Source organism: Melospiza melodia, chromosome 28 (genome assembly GCF_035770615.1).
Source record: "Melospiza melodia melodia isolate bMelMel2 chromosome 28, bMelMel2.pri, whole genome shotgun sequence".
Lineage (NCBI taxonomy): Eukaryota > Metazoa > Chordata > Aves > Passeriformes > Passerellidae > Melospiza > Melospiza melodia.
In genome coordinates this window covers 6241149-6263189 of record NC_086221.1, presented here as the reverse complement: position 1 = coordinate 6263189, position 22041 = coordinate 6241149, and the positions used below count along the sequence as shown (strand labels likewise).

At 48.8% G+C, this 22041-nt stretch overlaps 1 protein-coding gene across 17 annotated transcripts in view; it reads left to right on the top strand.

Annotated features, from left to right (window-relative positions):
* Positions 1 to 22041, top strand: part of NFASC (neurofascin) — a 76959-nt gene that overhangs the window by 40838 nt on the left and 14080 nt on the right. For 8 of the 17 annotated variants that reach the window (XR_010030792.1, XM_063177918.1, XM_063177915.1 and 5 more), the window contains 7 exons: positions 736 to 958; positions 2472 to 2587; positions 3673 to 3877; positions 6162 to 6284; positions 7043 to 7216; positions 10660 to 10674; positions 18756 to 18995. Coding sequence is in view for 16 of the 17 variants with exons in the window: in XM_063177918.1 (XP_063033988.1) it covers positions 736 to 958; positions 2472 to 2587; positions 3673 to 3877; positions 6162 to 6284; positions 7043 to 7216; positions 10660 to 10674; positions 18756 to 18995 (1096 nt within the window). In the remaining variant the exon portion in view is untranslated. The remainder of the gene's footprint in view (positions 1 to 735; positions 959 to 2471; positions 2588 to 3672; positions 3878 to 6161; positions 6285 to 7042; positions 7217 to 10659; positions 10675 to 18755; positions 18996 to 22041) is intronic. The other 9 variants (XM_063177923.1, XM_063177921.1, XM_063177924.1 and 6 more) reach the window with 5 other exon arrangements.

The following is a 22041-nucleotide window of genomic DNA, read 5'->3' as shown; positions in this document are numbered from 1 at the left end:
ATTTCAGGTCCCTCCCAACCCAAACCACTCCAGGATTCCATGAAATGAAACACAAGAGGTACAAGAAAAGCTATTTTTAGTGCTGCGATAAAAAGAATAATTTAAAAAATTGAAAATAAAATAATTCAAAGACATGGCATCCAAAGATGCCAGATTCCAGACTCGGCTTCCCAAGGATGAAGTCAAGTCCTTGAGCAGCTCAGAGGATTTACGGAGCCGCTCCTGCTTTGCTCCCTGCACCAGCAGGTGTCAGCCACAAATCAGGGATGAGCCGTGGGGAGGGCTGGAATGGCAGCGGGAACAGAGGCTGGAATAGGGGGGTAGTAAATATGGAATATATGTTGTGTAATTCGATATTATGCACATATTTGATTCATTTTATATAATATATGGAAAAGGAATATGGGCTAGTGGAATTGTCCCTGCCCATGGAAGGGGCTTGGAATTTAAATCCCTTTCAACCCAAAGCGTTCCAGGAATAAAATCTTGGATTTTTGTGAATAAAATTTCCTGGTCCTGCCATGGCTCTGGAGGGCAAGAACTCGTTCTGCCTCTCCTTGGGAGCAAAACCTCAAACCTCACCCTCCTTTGGAATTTGCTGATGGAGCTTGGAATACAACCCCACTGCTGAGCAGAGCTTTGAGATGAGATATCCTTGGCAGAAAAATTATATTTTTTTTTTAAATTTGCTTTTCCTCCTTCTCACTTTCCCTTCTCTGTTTTGCCCCACTGAAGCCTCTGAACGCAACTCAGGCTTACGGGCCCAACCTCAGGTACATCGTGCGGTGGCGGCGGCGGGACCCGCGCGGGAGCTGGTACAACGAGACCGTGCGGAGCGCGCGGCACGTGGTGTGGAACACGCCCATCTTCGTCCCCTACGAGATCAAGGTGCAGGCTGAGAACGACTTTGGCAGAGCCCCCGAGCCCGACACCTACATTGGATACTCCGGGGAGGATTGTGAGTATTCCATCAGCCGCAGGTGGGATCTTGGGGATGGGCCCATCCGAGGGCAAAGCGTGCCTGAGATGTGGATGAGGCACTGAGGGATTTGGGACAAAAATCCACTTTTAGTTTGGAGAAGGCTTGGAGGATCTGGACTGTGGAAGGTGTCCCTATCCATGACCTCCTGGGCTGTGGAAATCTTCCTGTCTGTTGTCACCTGGACTATAAAAGATGTCCCTATCCATGGCCACCTGGACTATAAAAGGTGTTCCTGTCCATGGCCACCTGGGCTATGGGAGATGTTCCTCTCTGTGGCCACCTGGGCCATAAAAGGTGTCCCTATCCATGGCTATCTGGGCTATGGGAGGTGTTCCTGTCCATGGCTACCTGGATTATGGGAGATGACCCTGTCTGTGGCCACCTGGGCTATGGGAACTGTCCCTGTCCAAGGCCACCTGGACTGTGGGAGATGTTCCTCTCTGTGGCCACCTGGGCTATGGAAGTCCCCCTGGCTGTGGGACTTCAGGATTTTTCAAGAAGGAAGGTGGGTGAGGCAGGAGATTCCAGGTTTGAAGACAAGAGGCACAAACAATGCACAAAAACTGGAAGTAAAGCTGGAATTCTAGGATAAACCAGGTGACCATCCATGACCCCAGGTTCGAAGCCAAGGGGCAAAAACAGAGCATGCAAATTGGAAGTAAAGCTGGAATTTTGGGATTGGGATGGCTCAGACAACACCTCCTCCAGCTGGGCATCTCCCAGAGGAGACGAGGCAAGGAAAATGGGGCTAAAAACTGGGAATCAGGGGAAGACAAAGCACTGGAAGCAAACTGGGCCCAGTTCAGGGGTTGTTACTGGGAAAGATCCATTTTCTATGCCCTCCCAGGGTTTTTTGAAAATTTCTTCTGGAAATTCCTGCAATAACTTGGAGGTTTGGGAGGATCTGGATGAGCCTCCAAGCGTGTGTGTGTTGTATGGAGGCAAAGCAGGGAGATCAAAACTTCTGCCTTTGTTTGAGGGGTGGGATGGGTTAAAACTCCCAAAAATCCACAAAAACTTTTCCAAAACCAGTCAAATCCAAGCTGCTTCACTCCAGGTCTCTCCATACAGCAGAAGCTGTAGAAAGGAGGTTAAATCCCAACTCGATCAACAGCAAATTGACCAAATTCTGATTAAAAATATGGAAATGAGGTTTTTCTGGATCTTTGGGATCCAGCTTTGGGACAGGTGAGGAAGGAGAGGGTTGGATGTGCTGGAATCCCTCACTTGGAGAGGCAGGTGAGCCAGAGCCTTCCCTGCAGCAGGAATTTCCCCTTTTAGCTGGGTCAGGAATGTTCTCCTGATGGCTGGAGCTGTGAAATCAGATTTACTTTCTTCTCACGGAAGAGGTGAAGCCGTTGTGGGGATTCTGCTAGCAGTATTTGCGATGGGGAAAGCACAGCAGGGGGTGTCCAGCTGTCCATCTGTCCGAGCTCCAGGGTCATCCCAGGTTCCTAATGGCCACTCTGCTTTGTCCCTGCCCACCCAGATCCCAAGGCTGCGCCCACGGATGTCAGGATCAGAGTGTTAAACAGCACTGCCATAGCTCTGACCTGGACCCGGGTGCACCTGGACACCATCCAGGGACAGCTCAGGGAGTACCGAGTGAGCAAATCCCAAACTCCCCAGTCCCAAATCCCCGCCCAGCACTGACCATTAACACAGCTAAACCTCCCAAAATTCCCAGCTGGCTCCCAGGGCATGGAGCTGCTGGGGTGTGGGGATGACAGAAAACTTCCTGTGGTCACCAGGAGCCTTTGGGTTTGGGGCAGCATCGAGGATTTGCTCTTTGGGGTGTCAGGATGGGGTCGGGGATGTCTCCTGTTGCTTCCTCCGGGTTTGCTGCAGGATTTGGGATGCTCCAAGAAAACAGGGAGGGGTTGGGATGGTCTTGGCCATGGAGCAAAGGGGCTCTGAGGGAGTGACCCCAGCCAGGTCAGGTTTTGTGTCATCCCCAAAGTACTGACAGCGTTTTTTACTGATCAACAACCCCTGCAAAGCCTAAACCTGCAGTCAGGACTAACAGAGCTAAAGCCAGTGTGGATCTGTGTTTTTCCAGGTCTTTCCAGGTTTATATTTAATATTTATCAGTCTATCCAAACTTATATCTAATATTTAATTTTACTGCTGATGCACAAAGAATGGAACCATTCAAACCAAGCCAAACCCTGAGCAGGGCCCTTCCCTGGGTGTCAAAACATTCCCAAAACTTCACATTTGGCAAAGAATCTCAGCATTCCCTGCTCGATCATCTGCTGGCTCCACTTTTCCTGATTCTGAGGGATTTTCTGCATGGATTGTTGTTTCTGCATGAAATAGGATTTACAGTCAGGAGCCTGAATGGGAGATTTCCCAAATTCAGGCTTTTATTTGTGCCTGGGTGTGTCCCACCTTTCCTTGTCCATCACAAGTAGAAAGGGAGAACCACTCCAATTTTAGTATTTGGGAATGAGGAGCAGCTTTAGTCTGAGCTCAGTGGTTTTGCTCCATGTTTTGGGAAGATCTTAACCCCCTGCTCAGCCTCTTCCTTGGATAACATCCAGATTTTCCTCATGGATCTTCACTAATTCCTCTAAAAACTCCCACCTTAAAGACAAAATTCTGCTTTTTAACATCTAAAAACCCCCCAAAAACCCTTTATTAAAGGGGGGGGGGGAAAAAGCTTCACCTGGCCTGCCTATTTCTTGAAGGCCTATTTCTGGAGAGACAGCAGCTTGCTGAAGAACCTGTGGGTCTCCAAAAAACGGCAGTTTGTGAGTTTTCCTGGAGACCGCAACCGGGGCGTCGTGTCCCGGCTGTTCCCTTACAGCAACTACAAGCTGGAGATGGTGGTCACCAACGGCCGGGGGGACGGGCCCCGCAGCGAAATGAAGGAATTCCGCACCCCTGAAGGAGGTATGTTCCCGCAGGGAATTCTTTGGGATCCGTCTGAGGAGGGATTTTAGCTGAGCATCACTTGGCGCTGTCACCATCGGTGACATCGTTGAAGCCACAGCTGGAGTTGGCTCCTGAATCCACTCAGCATTCCCAAAAATCCCCCAGTTAGGGGGTCTGGACACCTCAGCCAAGAAGATTTTGGGCTGAACAAGAGAAAATTTTGCAAAACCCTTTCCTAGGCACAGCTCAGTGCCCTTGATTCACTGCCTGATCTGTAAATGTCCCTGAGCTGCAGTTTGGGGATGTGGCAGTGGTTGGATCTTGTCACTATAGGACACGAAAGAACACAAGCTCACACCGCTGTTCTCAAGGTGAAAGAAAAGGGAAGTTTATTTTCTGACTCCAACATTTATAGATTTCCAAAAGTGACAGTGGATTGGAGGGTGACAGTGCCACCTCTCCAATGACACTGGACAAACCAACAGTGCATTGACTTTCTCCTCCTCCATAAAGGAATGCAAAACAATGAGTTATTTACAGAAAGTGTATGAGGAATCTCACTACAAGAATGTCAACATCAGAAGGCTTAGAAAATCTTAAAAAAACCAGGGTGACAGGATCCATCCTGGAAAAGGCAGGAAAACCTTCCCAGGACCTTCAGGAATCACTGCCAGGCTTTTAAGGCAAGAGCACCTCGTTCTTGTGTCAAGGATGAACTCAAGGGTTTAATTTTGTGCCTGGCACAGGAGCTATTTTTAGACACGCCGATAATTCCGAGTTGGAGCTGCAATTCCAATGGCTGGAAGTGACTTTTCCTACAGCACAGGAGGGAATTCAGGCACAGAAGGTCACAAAAATGCAAGAAAAGATTTGCAAGTCTTGTCTCAAAATATTTTGTGGTCTCCCCTTTTCTCTTCCTTTCAGCGCTGTCTCTTCCTTCACAATTCCTTGGGAAAATCCCAATTTTTTAAGGATTTCCTGTGGATAATTGAGGTTGTTTCAGACGAAAAGGTTCAATTCCTGAAGATTTTGCAGGCAGGGGCATTGTAACTTTATTTCTGGGGGATTTGGGGTGGCTTTGGACATCTGGGGTGATGATAAGGACATGAGGGTGGCATTAATTAATAATTACAGATTTTACTGTTATCAAGGGGAAAATGCAGATTTTATTTTCCTTACACCACCAAGCCCTTTTATCAACTCAAACTGACATTGAGGAGGCTGAAGGATATCCTGAACAACTAAAAATAGATCCCTCAACTCTCCCATCTCTCTTCCCCCAATTAAGACACCGCAATTAGGAGGAAATCAGGAGAATAATTTAACTCCAGGTTGGATAATTCTTTCCTTCCTTCAGCAGTTAAAGCAGCGATAACCCCAAGCATTCCTTAGGGTGAGGAGCAGTGGGAAGCAGCGATTTCTGGAATTGTGCTTCCCAGTGATTTTTTGGGATAAGAGATGCCACTTTTGGAGATTCTAAGAGAGGAATCTTTGGGATGAAAACCTTGGGATGGGAGGGAGGGGTGTAAGGAAGGTTGGGAAATTTGTTTCCAGCAGGCAGAAACGGGGCTGGAATTAAGAGAAATTTTTTGAATACTTATTGTTCTTCCAAGAGAGAAATCTGTGGGATGGAAAATGGGAAGGAGGGGTGTAAGGAAGGTTGGGAAATTTGTTTCCAGCAGGCAGAAACGGGGCTGGAATTAAGAGAAATTTTTTGAATACTTATTGTTCTTCTAAGAGAGAAATCTGTGGGATGGAAAATTTGGATTGGCGGGGGGATGTAAGGAAGGTCTGGAAATTTCGGTCCAAGTGGAGGTGGAGTTAGAGAAGTTTTTGGGACAGTTTTTGTGCTTCTGAGAGAAATCTTTGGATGGGTAGGGGATGTAAGGAAGGTCAGGAAATTTGGGTCCAAGAGGAGAAGTAGAGCTGGAGCTCAGAAAAGTTTCTGGGATACTTTTTGTGTCTCTAAGGGAGAAATTTTTGGGATTAAAGTTTTCAAACCTTCAGAGGGAACAGGGGTGTAAGGAAGGCCGGGAAATTTGGGTCCAACAGGAGCAGCAGGGTTGCAGCTGCATTCCTGTGGCCTCACTGGAGAATCCCACGGGAATTTTTTTGGCCAAAAACCTCACCTGGCTCCTGATTTTTGGGATAAATCCTTGTGTGATCCATTCAGGGTGTGTCTGTGTGGGGATTTTGGAGTGGCCAGGGCATGGCCGGGCCCGTGGCGGGCGCAGCAGCACCAGGTTCGTTACCCCGTGTGTGTTTTCTCCTCTCTCCCCTCTCCTCCCCGCTCCCCTCCAAGTGCCCAGCGCCCCCAGGTACCTGCGGATCCGACAGCCCAACCTGGAAATCATCAACCTGGAGTGGGATCACCCTGAGCACCCCAACGGCATCATCACGGGATACACCCTCCAATACACACCCTGTACGTCCGCGTCTTCCTCCCGCGGATAAATCGGGAAATCCTTCCCTTCCTGCTTTGTGCCAGATCCACGAGGAACTGGAGACTTCCATGGTGGGACAAACTGGTGTTGGGAAGGGTCCTGGCCATCTGGAGAGGGGGTGGTGGGTGCTCAGTTCACCAGACTAAATTTTTGAAAGGAAAATGGTTTTATCACAGATTTAGGAAGATTTTAGGTGCAGCCTGAGGCATTTTTGTGCTCACCAAACACAAATTGGTTGAGGTGATACCCAGAGCCTGAAGGACCCTGAGCCTTCACTGCCTACCTGAGTGTCCCCAAGTGTCCCAAACTGGGAGTATTTAACAGCTCTGAGCCCCACAGAATCTCTCCAGAGTGGGGGGACAAGTTGGAGACATCTCCACTTAATCAAGGAGAGGGTGGGTGCTCAGCAGCTCCCCAGACTCAGTTTTTGAGGGAAAATCAGCTGGATCTTGAATTTAGGAGGATTTTAGGTGCAGACAGAGTCATTTTGGTGCTCATCCAAACAAGATTTAAGTGATACCCCAGAGCCTGGGGCAATAGAGAGCACCTGAAGGTCCCTCCCCAGCAGGTCCCAAGCCAGGGTGTCACCAACTGCCCCAACCTGGCCATGTTCAAGAGCAGCAACAGCTCTGAGCCCCTCAGAGTCCCCACAGTGACCTCACAGACCACCTGAGGGGTGAGGGATGAACTGGACACCCCAAAATTCCTGAGCCCGGCCTGCCCTGCCTTCCCTCTGCAGTTAACGGGTCCCGGATGGGCAGGACGGTGGTGGAGAACCTGTCCCCCAACCAGACGAGGTTCACCCTGCAGAGGTCAGACCCCATCTCCCGCTACCGCTTCAGGCTGCGCGCCCGCACCCAGGTGGGAGAGGGAGAGATCCTGATGGAGGATTCGCCGGCGCTGCTGGATGAAGGTAAGGGCAGCGCTCGGCTTGGCCGAGGGGACAGGGATGTGTCAAACCCAAAAAATGGCATCGTGGCAGGATGTGAGAAACACTAAAAGTGGCATCGTGTCAGGATGTGACAAACGCCAAAAATGTTATCGTGACAGGCCATGGAATAGCCAAAACATGGCATTGCGGCAGGATGTAGCAAACCCAAAAATGGCACCATGATGGACCATGAACAGCCCAAAAATGGCATCGTGGCAGGATGTGACAAACACCAAAAATGTTATCATGACAGGCCATGGAACAGCCAAAAAATGGCACCATGACAGGATGTGGCAAACCCCAAAAATGTTATTGTGGCAAGCCATGGAGCAGCTCAAAAAAATGGCACTGTGGCAGGATGTGGCAAACACCAAAAATATCATCATGACAGGTCATGAAAAAGCCCAAAAACAGCACTGTGGCAGGATGTGGCAACCCCAAAATGGCATAAAGACAGGCCTTGACAAATCTCAAAAATATCCTCATGATGGGCTGTGGAATAGCCAAAAAATGGCATCGTGACAGGATGTAGCAAACCCCCAAAAAGGACATTGTGACAGGCCCTGGTGAACCCAAAAATGGCATCACAACGGGCCATGGAACAGCCCAAAAACGGAATCAGAGAATCCCAAAAACCAGGAGTGCAGGACAGTGATGGCCACTGAGGTTTTCTTGCAGAGGTGGAAGTGGCCAAACGCTGAAGTGACCTGGGGACTGTCCCAAGGGAGGGACATTCCTTGTGTGCCCTGGAGCAGGAGAATTTGTAGAATTTATGGTTTTTTTACCAAAAGAGGGCAGGGTGAGATGGGATTCAGGAATTCCTCATTCAGAGTGTTTGGAAGTGCTGGCACAGAGAGGTTGTGGATGCTCCTGCATCCCTGGAAGTGTCCAAGGTCAGCTTGGAGCTTCATGGGATGGTAGAAATGTCCCTGCATGGGACTGGATGAGATTTGAGGTCCTTTCCAACCCAAATCAATCCGTGATTTTGGGATCTCTCTTTCCTTGCGCTGAGGGTGAAGCTCTGATTTTCTCCTCTGTGTTTCTCTGTCAGCTCAACAGGGGCAGCGTTGGGGGATTTTGGAGTGCAGGGACCTCTGTGCCACCTTCCTGTCACCCCACGCGTATCACCTGAGGAGCCCCAATCTCAGCTCCATAATCAGATAAAATTCCCAGTATCCCCTCCCTGTCTCCTCATGGGTGTCACCTGACCCTAAAAGCCTCCAGAGCCCCAGTCTCAGCCCCATAATCAGATAAAATTCCTGGTGCCACCTCCCTGTCACCCTACAGGTGTCACCCAACCCTAAAAGCCTCCAAAGCCTCAATCTCAGCCCCATAATAAAATAAAATTCCTGGTGCCACCTCCCTGTCATCCCATGGGTGTCACCTGACCCTAAAAGCCTCCAGAGCCCCAGTCTCAGCCCCATAATCAGATAAAATTCCCCTTGTGGAACATCCATCAAATTTAAGTGGAAGTTCTGGAGCCCTGAGGGAACCAAGGGCGGCTCTCTCCCCTCTTTAGGCTCGGCTGACAGAGCTGGGATTTGGTTAGAGCTGGGATTTAATGGGGTTTTCTCTCCTTCCCTCCATCCCCCATCCCAGCTAATGGCTCTGAGTGGGGAAAGTGATTCCTGCCCAGATCCGGTGGGAATAAAACCATTCCCGACCCCCCTGGGGTGGGATCTGGTAAAATTTATTGGATGAGGGGAGAAAACAGCCAACGAAAGCATGAGAGGGGCCTGGAAATGCTTTAAAAGAGATTGGAGAGTTCAGGGGTTGGATTGAAGCTGAAAATTGAATATTTTTAGCTGGTTCACACTCAAATGTTGGACACTGATAATAGCGAGATAACAGTCGTGGTGTATAAATTTTATTGATTTGGATCAATTTTATGTACTGGAAGTATCAGGTGGTGCCCAAACCTGCTGGGCAAGACAAGAAAACTCCTCTTTGGGGTTTGGGGTGAGGATGTGGCAAAAGGACAAAATTTTGCTGTCAAAACACAAAAATTTATAACATTTGAGTAATTTACTCCCATATCACAGAAATTCGCACTCCAAACACAAGGTAAAGCACAAAATAGGTGAGTTTTTCTCACTTTGATGGGGCTTCCTGCCAAGCTGAGGGAAAAACGAGGCTGGAATTTAAGGAAAATAAGCAGATTAAGGAAATTAAACCCATTTGCGTGGTCCAAGGAGGTTTCCTGCTCACCACACTCCTCCAATCACAGAATTTAAATCAGGTGGGATGAGCAAGGAAAAACCGATGCAAAATTCAAAATTCAGTGTCAAAACCAGTTTAAAACCATGGTGAAGTTCAAAATTCAGTGTCAAAATTGGGTTTTGTTGGTATTAGACCTAAATACCCACTTCAGTACTCAGCTTAACACCACCATTGTCACCTTGATGCCACTGTTGTCACCTCAGTGCCACCTCTGCCCTCTCTTGGGTGTTTAACCTGGATCCTGGCGTGGTTTATCCCAGATTCCCTGGCGTGGTTTATCGCTGATTCTTGGTTTATCCTTGATTCCCAGTTTATCCTGGATTCCCTGACATGATTTATCCCTGAATCCTGGTTTATCTCAGATTTCCTGATTCCTGGTTTATCCCTGATTCCCTGGCATGATTTATCCCTCATTCCTGATTTACTCCAGATTCCCTGGCGTGGTTTATCCCTCATTCCTGATTTACTCCAGATTCCCTGGCGTGGTTTATCCCTGATTCCTGGTTTATCCTCAATTCCTGGTTTATCCATGATTCCCTGGTGTGGTTTATCCTTGATTCCCTGGCATGGTTTATCCTTGATTTCCTGGCATGGTTTATCCCTGATTCCTGGTTTATCCCCGATTCCCTGGTGTGGTTTATCCCTGATTCCTGGTTTATTGCCAGTCCTGGTTTATCCCTGATTCCTGGTTTATCCCTGATACCCTGGTGTAGTTTATCCCTGATTCCTGTTTTTTTTCCAGATTCCCTGGCATGGTTTATCCCCGATTCCTGGTTTATCCCAGATTCGCTGGCATGGTTTATCCCAGATTCCCTGGCATGGTTTATCCCTGATTCCTGATTTCTCCCTGATTCCCTGGTGTGGTTTATCCCTGATTCCTGGTTTATCCCAGATTCTCTGGCATGGTTTATCCTTGATTCTCTGGCATGGTTTATCCCTGATTCCTGATTTCTCCCTGATTCCCTGGTGTGGTTTATCCCTGATTCCTGGTTTATCCCAGATTCCTGGATTCCAGAGCCTGCCTCACCTTGGATTTAATCCCATTTTCCCCCTCTCTCTCCGCTCTCCGATGACTCCGAGTGTCCTGGCGGCGCGTTGGGGTTGTTTGATAAATTCCTGTGTTTTTCTCTTCCCTCTTTCTCTCTGTTTTCCCATTTTTCCCCCTTTCTCTCTCTCTCTCTCTATCCCTGGCGCTGCCTCCGAAGCCACGCCAAGCCCAGGTACCGTACCCGGAGGTAACCGGCATGGGGGCAACGGAGCTTGCCAATTAAGCTGCCAGATTAAGCCGAGAAGTTCGTTAAAACCCTTCCAATGGCCACGCCGATTGGGCATTTCAGTCCTTCCAGGCACAAAGGGCACCAGGGCGGCTCCACAGCGGGCAGGCGGAGATTAAAAGGTCTCTAAGCCAGGCTTAAAAGCCGCTCAAAAATCTCATGAAAACCAAACCACAGTGGCCGTGGGATGGGCAAGCCCAAAGGAGAGTCGAGTTCCCATTAAAATGGCATTTTTCCCTATTAAAGTGGGTTTTTTCCCTATTTAAGAGGGTTTTTTTTTCTGTTTTGAAGTGAGTTCTTTCCCCTGTAAAAGACAATTTTCCCTTTTAAAGTGGGTTTTTCCCCTATTAAAGAGGTTTTTTTCCCCAATAAAATGGGGATTTTTCCCCTATTAAAGACAGTTTTTTTCCCTTTTAAAGTGGGTTTTTCCCCCCTATTAAAAACAGGGTTTTTTCCCTAATAAAGTGGGGTTTTTCCCTGTTAAACAATTTTTTCTATTACATGTTTTTTTTCAATATTAAAATTTTTTTTCCTTGTTAAAGAGGAGGTTTTTAATATTTTAATGGGTTTTCTTTCCCCATTTTAAGAGGGAATTTTTCCCCTAATACAGACAAATTTTCCCCATTAACGAGGGTTTCCCCACCTATTTCAGAGGGGTGTTTTCCCATATTAAAGAGGGGCATTTTTTGCCTATTAAAGGGATTTTTTTAATATTAAAGAGGGTTTTTCTCCTATTAAACAAATTTTCTACCTATTAAACAGTGGTTTTCTCCACTCTTACTGAGGATTTTTTCAGCTATTTTAGAGGGGGCTTTTTGCCTATTTTAGAGGGGATTTTTCCCATATGAAAGAGAGGTTTTCCCCTATTAAAGGGAGGTTTTCCCTTTTAAAGACTTCCCTCTATTTTAGATGGGGTTTCTCCCATATGAAAGAGGGTTTTTTTCCTCTTTCAAGGGAGGGAGATAAAGATATTTTTCTCCATTAAAGAAGAGGGGATTTTCCCCCTATTACAGGAGATTTCCCCCTGTTTTAGAGGGTTTTTTTTCCCATATGTAAGAGAGGTTTTTCCCCATTAAAGGGTGTTTTTTTTGCCTACTAAAGAGGCATTTTTTCTTATTACAGAAAGTTGGGGTTTTTTTCCCTATTAAAGAGGGGTTTTCCCTTTTAAAGTTTTTTTCCCTATTAAAGAGCTTTTCCCATTCTCGCAGAGGATTTTAACTCCAACTCTGCACAAGCCCTTCTCCCTTTTTAGCCCTCGCCATCCTCACCCCACAAACCCCAGAGCATTTCTGGCTTCCAGCAGCTGTGGGATCGCAGCTGGAAATTTGGGATGTTTTGTTTTTTGGAGATTCCCTGTAGCTCTCCCAGGGCTTTCATCCGGGAGATTCCTCCCATTCCCGGTGTCCATTGGAAGGGTTGAGCGGGAATTTGAGCTGTGCATGATTCTGCATGGAGCCTTCTGCTGGCTTTGCCCTCCTCGCTATTCCCAAAACGTGGGAGCAGGGAAAGAACTTTTCCAGCACCAGGGACAGCTCCTCCCCTTCTCCTCCTCCTCCTCCTCCTGCTTCCATGGAAAATCCGATCCCGGATATCCCAGCTCCGCCCTGCATCGCCACAACACAATTCCAACTCTCCCAAACTTGGAAAATTCTGATTTCCCCACACCCAACACACATTTCCCACATTCCAATCAGCCTTTTCCCAGCTCAGGAAAGCGGGAATTTCCAAGCAGGGAGTGCAGCCAGCCCCAAACTCATCCCAAAAAAAGCTTTTTTGGGAGCAGCAGCAGCTCCCAGGCTCTCAGCACGTCCTGCTTTGCCTCTGCACATTCCAAGCAGGAACAATTTCCCAGGGAAGGTTTTTCCGAGGGATCCAAGTGCAGGATTCTCTTTCCTGCCTCGTGGATGTTCCTTTTCCTTGGATTTTGCTGCAGCTATGTCTCTTCCCGATATTATTTTGCTTTTCCTCCCCCCCATTCCTGAACAGATGCCAATTTTTTCTCATTTCTGTCTTTTACTCTTCCCCCTCAAAAAAAGAGGAATAACAGATGGGTCAGGTTTACGTGGTGGGGACTTGAAAATGCACTTAAAAATAAGAATCCTGAAAATTGACATAAAAAATCCTGGAAATGAACACAAAATCCCCAACAATCCACATAAAAACCCTCAGAATCGGGACCACCCTCCCCTCCAGCTCCTTCTCCATCCAGAGTTTGTCTCAGCCAACAGAATCCAGATTTTCTTTGTGGATCAGGATCACCTCAAGTCCTTTTCTGCTTCCAGAGGGTCCTGCTGAACTCTGGAATCACAGCCTGATCTCTTCATCCTCCCAGCACAGAATCATTCCTTTCATTCCTTGCCCCACTGGAATTATTTGTGATTTCAGGGATAATCCCCAATTATCCAAAGCCCATCCCTCCATTTTCCCCTTTCCAAAAGGAGAAATGAAATTTTGGAGAGTCAGGAAGGGGAGCTGGAGGTCGGGAATTGCTGCCTCATCTTCCTCCCCATTCCAGGCTCCAGGAGGGGACTCAGGGCATGGAAAATTCCCTCTCCCACCCCAGTCCTGCTCCAGAGCTGGATCTGCTTCTCCTCAGGCTCCAGAGGATGTTTCTCTTCCCAAAAAATCCTTGGAAATGCTCCCTGACCTTCCCCATCTCCCTGGCTGACCCAGATCAGGTGGATTTTTATGGAATTTGTCCTGAATTGCAAGAAAATTCTCCTGGTGCTGACAGGGAATGAAAAGTTCATTTTCCAGGGAAAAGCTGACACAGGGTCAGGAGGAAGCAGAGCAGGTGATGAAATCGAAGTGAAGTGCAGGGATTTTCCCTCAGGAAAGGCTTCACCTTTCCTAAGCCAGGCTTTGGATGACAGGAGAGGAAATTTGGGAAAAAGAGGAGATTTAAAAAGAGTTTTTATTTATGCTCCAAGAGAGAAAAAAATCCAAAACTGGATTTTTGATTTTCCATCTTTATGGGAAAAACTTCATCAGGGAGCATAACGAAATTGCGTTTGGACTCAAAGGGAAAATCCTGACTTTTCTCTGTCCATAAATGGGAATTTGAGGAGAAAAATCCCATTTTTCATTTTAGAAACAGAAGAAATTGCTGAGGCCTCTCTTTCTGCTCCATCACCTCCTTCTCTTCTCCAATTTCTTCTCTTTCCACGTCAGATTTTCAGCACTTTGCAGCCATGGACACTCAGTTTCTTTCTCTTGGTAAAAACTGGGAGAATTAAAAATAAATCTCTGCCAATGTCCTCAGCCCAATCATCAAAAATCATAAAAAATTCATCCCAGTTTCTCCAAGCCTCATTATTTTGTAGACACACCCCAGGGAAAGCTGTTGCCACAGCCCAACAACACATTAAAAGCGCCTTTAAATAATTAAAAGGCAGCACAGATTGGGATTGTTTCATGCATTTTGAAAAAAAAAAGAGCCACTTTTAATGAATTATCCTACTCTGAGCAGGATTTGTGTCTTTTCCTTAGAGCTTCCCTTAAAAAATCCTGGTTTTCTTTTAGGATTCTCCCTCTCTGGATTTTTCCCCCTAATCTGAGCTTCAAACAGGTTTTGTGAAAGGTTTGGGCTCTTTATTTTATTTTGTTTTTATGGCTCACTCCCAGCTGGGGAGCAGCGAAGAGCTCAGCATCTCTCATTAGTGAAATTATTAATTGCTGCATCTTCAATCCATCATCTTCCCCCATCCTTCCCTGAGAGGGAATAATGGATCTTGGAGACGGAAAAAGCCTTGAAAGGGAGGCAATTAAAGAGCTGAGTGCTCGTTTGGCGCTTTCCAGGAAGATGGGCTCAGCTAAAATGGAATAAAGAGCTGGGAACTGCTGCTGGTGGTTTTTAATTCGAATTTCCCGGGTGATTTCTTCCCCCCCCTTGGAGCAATTCCTGATGCTGCCCATCTGGGATGGGGAATTGGCTGCTCTCTTTTGGAAAAGAGGGGTTTCCCCCTCATCCCACAAATTTCAGGTTGCTTCATCCTGGCCCCAAACTTTCTGTCCAAGCCCTGGGAATGCAGGAGAACAATTCCAGCTCCTCCACAATGCCGTGCCTGGGGACCACGGTGTTTTTAGGAGAATGGATGGGATTTCCAGGCTTTCCAAAGGTCTGGGAATGCCAGCCTGGGTCTCCTGTCTCCCTTTGGGATCTTTGTCACTCCTGGTGGCAGTGAGAGGGGAAGGGGCTGTTGGATCCCGAAAATCCCTTTTCTTTGGGGGATATTGGATCCCTGAAATCCCCCTTGATCCCCCTGATCCCTGAGATCCTTGTGATCCCTGAAATCCCTTTTCTTTGGGGGATATCAGATCCATGGGATGTCTGAAATCCTCCTTGATCCTGAGATCCCTTTAGTTTGGGGATATTGGATCTGTGGGATCCCTGAAATCCCCCTTGATCCCTGTGATCCCTGAAATCCCTTTTTTTTGGGGGATATCAGATCCCTGGGATCCCTGAAATCCCCCTTGATTCCTGAGATCCATGTGATCCCTGAGATCCCATTTCTTTTGGGGATATTGGATCCCTGAAATCCTCATTGATCCCTCTGATCCTTGAAATCCCTTTTCTTTGGGGCATATCAGATCCATGGGGTGTCTGAAATCCTCCTCGACCCCTGAGATCCCTCTGATCCCTGAAATCCCTTTTCTTTAGGGGATATTGGATCCCTGGGGTCCTTGAAATCCCCCTTGATCCTGTGATCCCTGAAATCCCTTTTCTTTGGGGATATCAGCTCCATGGGATGTCTGAAATCCCCCTTGATCCCTGAGATCCCTTTAGTTTGGGGGATCTTGGATCCCTGGGATCCTTGAAATCCCCCTTGATGCCTGTGATCCCTGAAATCCCTTTTCTTTAGGGATATTGGATCCCTGAAATCCCTGAAATCCCCCTTGACTTCTCTCATCCCTGAGATCCCTTTTCTCTGGGAGATATCAGATCCATGGGATCCACGAAATCCTCCTTGACCTGTGAGGGCTCTGTGATCTCTCTGATCCCCGAGATCCCCCCCGATCTCATTAGGGATGGTTTCCAAAGACCAGCGAACGCCCCCGATCTCCCCGTCCCCAAATCCGAGCTCTCCTCCCGCATCCATTTCAGATTTAAACCCAGACGAGGCCTCAGCTCCTCATCCCGGGGCGGTTTGGGACCAAACCCCACCCCTCCCTCTCCATGGGAGCCGCACTCCCACCCTGCCCTCCCCGAGTTTTCCAGCTCACCCCATCCCACTCTTCACCTGTCCCCGCTCCTGCCAGGCTGATTTCCATCCCTCCATCCCCTCGCGGGTCTCTCTCGGATCCATCCCCCGTTATCCTGATGGGAAGTGACGGCTCCGCTGGCGGGGCTCGCTTCCCCCCGAGCCAGGGAAGTGGGGCAGGGAGGGCAAACCCCGCCTGGAGCCGCTGGCAGCTCATCCCGCTGCTCCAGGAGGGGCAGAATCCCGGAGGATTTGGGTGCGTGAGGGATGCTCTGAGATTCATCCCGGATAATCTCTTCCCGTCTAAAATCTGGAGGAGCATTAAAAACTGAATTTCTGCTTCCCCCGTGGAAGCTGGAAAGCCGTGCCAGGTTTTCCACCGGCTCCCGCCTTCCCCCGATTCACTTTGTGCCTTTTGAGGTCTCCTTTTCCTCCGAGGGAGCCGGGATTCCCGTGGGAATGCCGAGCCTGCATTAGCTGAGTGTTCCCGGCCTCCGGCGCTGCTCCATCCCGTTAATGGGGACATTAACCCGGCGACACCAATCTCTTAACCCCAAAAACCCTCCAGCAATCCGCGGAGATGGATGGAGACAAATCCCAGCGCAGGAAAAGCTTTTAGCGGCCTTCAGACCCGCGGAACAAACCCAGAAAGGCAAAACGCAAAAATCCCTTTTTGGTTTTGGGGTATTTTTTTTTTGGCTCACCACGAACACGCGAGGGCAAAGCCGAGCCTTTGGATGTGTCCCCTCCCTGTCACTCCCCCTGGCCGGGGCAGGGACGGGCTGTGCACGGGGGGCTTCGGATTGGGGTGCATGAGATTGGGGGATGCTGCGGGGTCAGCGCCGAGAGGGGTTTTGGGGTGGCTGTGGCTGCTCCTGGGGCCGGACGGGGGTTTTAGGGTGACTGTGGCTGCTCCTACGGCTGGATGGAGGTTTTGGGGTGACTGTGGCTGCTCCTACGGCTGGATGGGGGTTTTGGGGTGACTGTGGCTGCTCCTGGGGCCGGATGGGGGTTTTGGGGTGGCTGTGGCTGCTCCTACGGCTGGATGGGGGTTTTGGGGTGACTGTGGCTGCTCTTGGTGGCCGGGCTGGTGCTTTTAAGGAGCTGGGAGTGCTCTGGGGGCACCCCTGGGTATGGATGGGTTTTAGGGTAACTGTGGCTGCTCCTGGGGCACTTTTGAGGAACCAGGAATGCTCTGGAGACATCCTGAGGCTGGCCTGGAGTTTTAGGGGGACTGTGAGGACCCAGGAGTTCTCTGGGGGCACCCCTGGAGCTGGGCTGGAGTTTTTGAGCACCTGGGGCTGCTCTGGGGTCACCCCTGACCCGGGCTGGTGCTTTCAGCTGTGCTCAAACTCTAATTTTGCATCTCAGATGGACTGAGCCAGCTCCTGCCCCTCTCAGCCTTTGGATGCTGAGTTTCAGGGCTTGGCTCTCCTTGGGGATGGGCTGGGTGTGGAAGAAAAGCCTGGCTTGCTCCTAGGACTGGTTTTAAAGTGCTTCCCTAGAGCTGTTGTGGTTTGAGGGAGATATTTATAAAATCTGGCTTCCTTTGCCCATCGGAGGGATTTGGAATCCCGTGGCCTGCAGAAATAATGATGTTAAATATAATTTAACCTGAGTGTGCCGGGGTGAGTCCCCTCGGAGTCACCTTTGGTATTTGGGGCTGAATTCTGGCTGTGTTTTCTGCTGGAAGGTTCCAGCCCCACCCAGCGCTCCCCTCCCTCCCCGTGGGACCCTCACCCCACTCAGGGTGGGTTAAAGGACACATTTCCCCCTTTCCTTGGAGCACATTCCCTCTTTTCCTTGGGATCACAGCCCGAGTGAGACAATTAACAAGCAAATCGCTCTCAGTTATCCCCCCTGGACGGCTCGGGGTGTTCCAAATCCTCATTTCAATGTGAATTGGGAGGGGCAGCACTGCCCGAGCTCCAACCCTCCCTCCCCCGCCAGTTAAACCTCCCTCGATGCCGGAGCTGCTCCTTCACCAGGCTGGAAAAATCTGGGAAGCTGCAGGCTGAGCTGGCAGCTCCAAAAATGCTGCAGGTGTAGTGCAGGGCCAGCCGGATTAACGGGATTGATGGGATTAGTGCGTTTTCCTGGAGCTAAATCCCATTTCCTGGAATGCCGCGGGACAGTGGGGTGAGGACAAACCTGAGGGTTCCCTCAGCTGTGCTGGTTTATCCCAGGAGGGTGATGGGCAGGGAAAAGGCAGAGGACAACAAAGCAGCTTGTTCAGGCCTGGCACTGGGACTGGCATCAAACTGGGGGAGCAGGAGCAGCCCCAGCACCTCTCTGGAATGGGCTCAGGGGGACAGAGGAAGGAAAAGGGGCCCGGCCTGGCATTCCCAGTGGGATTTGCTCCTGAACCTCTCCCAAATCCTGGGATGGGCTCAGGACACCCTTACACGGGGACAAGGGTAGGAAAAGGAGTCCAGCCCTGTGTTCCCAGTGGGATTTGCTCCAGTCCCTGGGATGGGCTCAGGCCGTCCCTGAATGGGGACAGGGGTAGGAAAAGTGACTCAACCTGGCATTCCCAGTGGGATTTGCTCCTGCACCTCTCCCAGCCCCTGGGATCAGCCCAGGCCATCCCTGCATGGGGCCAGGGGCAGGGAAAAGAGTCCAGCCGTGTGTTCCTGGCGGGATTTGCTCCTGCACCTCTCCCAGCTCCTGGGATGGGCTCAGGACAACTTTGCATGGGGACAGGGGCAGGGAAAGGTGTCCAGCCGTGTGTTCCTGGCGGGATTTGCTCCGTGCTGTGCTGCCCCGGCGAGGGCAGTGCCCAGGAGACACCACCACAGGTACAAAGCCGGTGTTTCCCTCTCCCAGAGGCAACTGGGCCGCCTCCAACCACAGTGGAGGAAACCAGTGCAGAAACCAGTCCTGAAACCACTCCTGAAACCAGCCCTACAACCAGTCCTACAACCACCCCAACCACCACCGACACCACAACCACAACAACCACCACCACAACAACCACAACCACCACCAGCACCGCCGCCAGCACCGCCGCCAGCACCAGCGCCGCTGCCGAGAGGGCTCCGGCAGCCACCACCAGGCACGAGTTGGGTACTGAGCTTTCCTTCTCCTCTAACCCCTCTCTAACCCTACTGGGACCCTTCCCCACCTCCATTCCTTGGGACAATGGGAAAATTGGAGCCATCCCACGGCTCTGAGATGGGAATCTGGGGGTGTGAGTTGGAATTTGGAGAGTTCTGTGAAGCCTCAGTGCGCAAGTGAGAATTTGGAGGTTCTGTAGGATCTGAGTGTATAAGTGAGAGTTTGGAGGATTCTGTAGAATATCAGTGGGAATTTGGAGGTTCTGCAGAATCTGGGTGTACAAGTTGAAATCTGGAGGGTTCTGTAGAATCTGGGTGTACCAGTGGGAATTTGGAGGGTTCTTTGGAATCTGGAATCAAGCTGGAATTTGGGAAATTCTGCAGAATTCGGGTGTACAAGTTGGAATTTGGAGAGTTTTGTAAAACCTGGGAGCATAAATTGGAATTTGGGAAGTTCTGCAGAATCTGGGTGTACAAGTTGAAATCTGGAGGGTTCTTTGGAATCTGGAATCAAGCTGGAATTTGGGAAATTCTGCAGAATTCGGGTGTACAAGTTGGAATTTGGAGAGTTTTGTAAAACCTGGGAGTATAAATTGGAATTTGGGAAGTTCTGCAGAATCTGGGTGTACAAGTTGAAATCTGGAGGGTTCTGTAGAATCTGGAAGTACCAGTGGGAATCTGGAGGGTTCTTTGGAATCTGGAATCAAGCTGGAATTTGGAGGGTTCTGTAGAATTCGGGTGTACAAGTTGGAATTTGGAGGGTTGTGAAATCTGGGTGTTCAAGTGGGAATTTGGGAAGTTCTGCAGAATGTGGGTGGACAAGTTGAAATCTGGAGGGTTCTGTAGAATCTGGAAGTACCAGTGGGAATTTGCAGGGTTCTTTGGACTCTGGAATCAAGCTGGAATTTGGAGGGTTGTGAAATCTGGGTGTTCAAGTGGGAATCTGGAGGATTCAGCAGAATTTGAGTGTATAAGTGAGAATTTGGAGAGTTCTGTAGAATCTGGGAATACAAGTAGAAATTTGGAGTGTTCTTTGGAATCTGGAATCAATCTGGAATTTGGGTGTACCAGTGGGAATTTGGAGGGTTCTGTAGAATCTGGGTGTACCAGTGGTAATTTGGAGGGTTCTGTGCCACCAGGGAACAACCCAGCCCCTCTGGGGGTGTGGTGATGCCGGATGCAGTTTGAGAAGAGGTGGAAAACCCTACAAACTCCCCCCCCCCAAAGTGTGATGTGGCGTTTTAGAGCTGTTACAAACGCGTTCTGGTGCTCCTGCAGGAGATGTCGGCTCGCATTTAGCACCTCAGCTGCTAGCAAGGAGACCTGTCAGGATTTATCCGAGTCCTTGGGTTTATCCGCTGCTCCCTGCGCTGCCGGAGACCCCCGGGAACGCCGGGAAGGGTGGGAGTTCCAGCACCATCCCCATGCCAGGCGTTTCCCCAGATCTTCTCGTACCATCAGGGAATCAAACTCGGCTCTGGTGGGGAAATCTTCCCTCCTCCATGTGTTTGAGGGATAAATCTGGAAGGATTTATCCGGGGTTGAAACACCAGGATAACGGAATTGATGGTTTATAAATAATTAGGGTTGTTCAAAAAATAAATCGAGCTAAAAAGGGAACGAAATCTGCATTAAAAACTTGGATGGGGTTTGGAGCAGCCTGGGATAGTGGAAAATGTGGATTGGGGGTGGAATGTGGAGAGTTTTAGTCTCCCTTCCTGCTCAAATGAGTCTGGGATGATTCTATGACTGAGCTCAAAGCCATTTCTCTATATTTTTGCATAAAATCAGTTTTAAATGCTTTAAAGCCACCAAAAGTTTCTGCAGGGGGGATCTGCAGAGAGCAGAGCAGGGAAAGAGGACAGGAGGAAATGAGGAACCTCCGGGGTCCCCATCCAACCCAGCTTGGGATTTAAGGGTTTCCAGGTCACCCCACAGCGTCAGGTCCTAAAAACCCCAAAACTGGCTTTTTCCAAGGGATTGTGGCGGTTAATCCCAGATTTACGACATCAAAACATTGAAACACCTCGAGGAAAAATGACAATAAAACCCCAAGGTGTCACTTCTCTGCTGTCCCTTAAAACCCCACCGAAGTGTGGGATTGGCTCCCACTTCTGTAGGAACGGGACTCATCCCGAGCAACGTCGAGATCCCTCAACTTCAACCTCACACACGAGTGACCTCATTGTCCCACCGGGGCCAGGGTGAAGTGACAATTCCCTGCCACTCCCAGCACTGGATCCGTGCTCATCCATGCAGGAATTCTGAGACGAGGTTTCCCTGCTGGCCCAGATCCTCAGGGATGTGCCCCGGAAGAATTCCAGGATGAGCCGAGTGCCGCTGGGTTTAAACACCCCCAAAATTCCCTAAAAATATGAGGATCTTGGAAAGAATTGATCCAGCCTTAGGCTGAGGTTTGTTCATGCTTAGGCTGAGACCAAAGTGTTCGCTTCAGGTTTATGTAATGATTTTGAAAGGATTTTTTTGAGGTTTTTGCGAGGTTTTAGTAAGGATTTTGTGACGTTTTGTAAGGATTTTGTGAAGATTTTGCAAGAATTTTGTAGGTTTTTGTAAAGTTTTTAAAAGTTTTTCAAGGGTTTTTGAGGCTTCTGTAAGGTATTCGTGAGGATTTTGTAAGATTTTTAAAGGTTTTTATGATGCTTATGTGTTCATGAGGTTTTATAATGTTTTTATAAGGTCTTTTTAATGGATTTTGTTAGGATTTGTGAGGTTTTTGTAAGGATTTTGTGACATTTTTTGTAAGGTGTTTGGAGGGCTTTTGAAGCTTATTATGAAGGTTTTATGATGCTTATGTCTTTTTATGACATTTTATAAGGTTTTGGTACAGTTTTTTAATTGTTTGGAGATTTTATAAGGTTTTGGTACCCTTTTTTATGTTTTTTGAGGTTTTTTAAGGCTTTTGTACCATTTTGTTATGTTTTTTTGAGGTTTTGTAAGGTTTTTACCAAGTTTTGTAAGGTTTCTGTCGGGTTTTCAAGATTTTTCGCCAGCTTTGACCTCTGAGCTGGGCCTAACCCCACTAAAGACTAACTCAT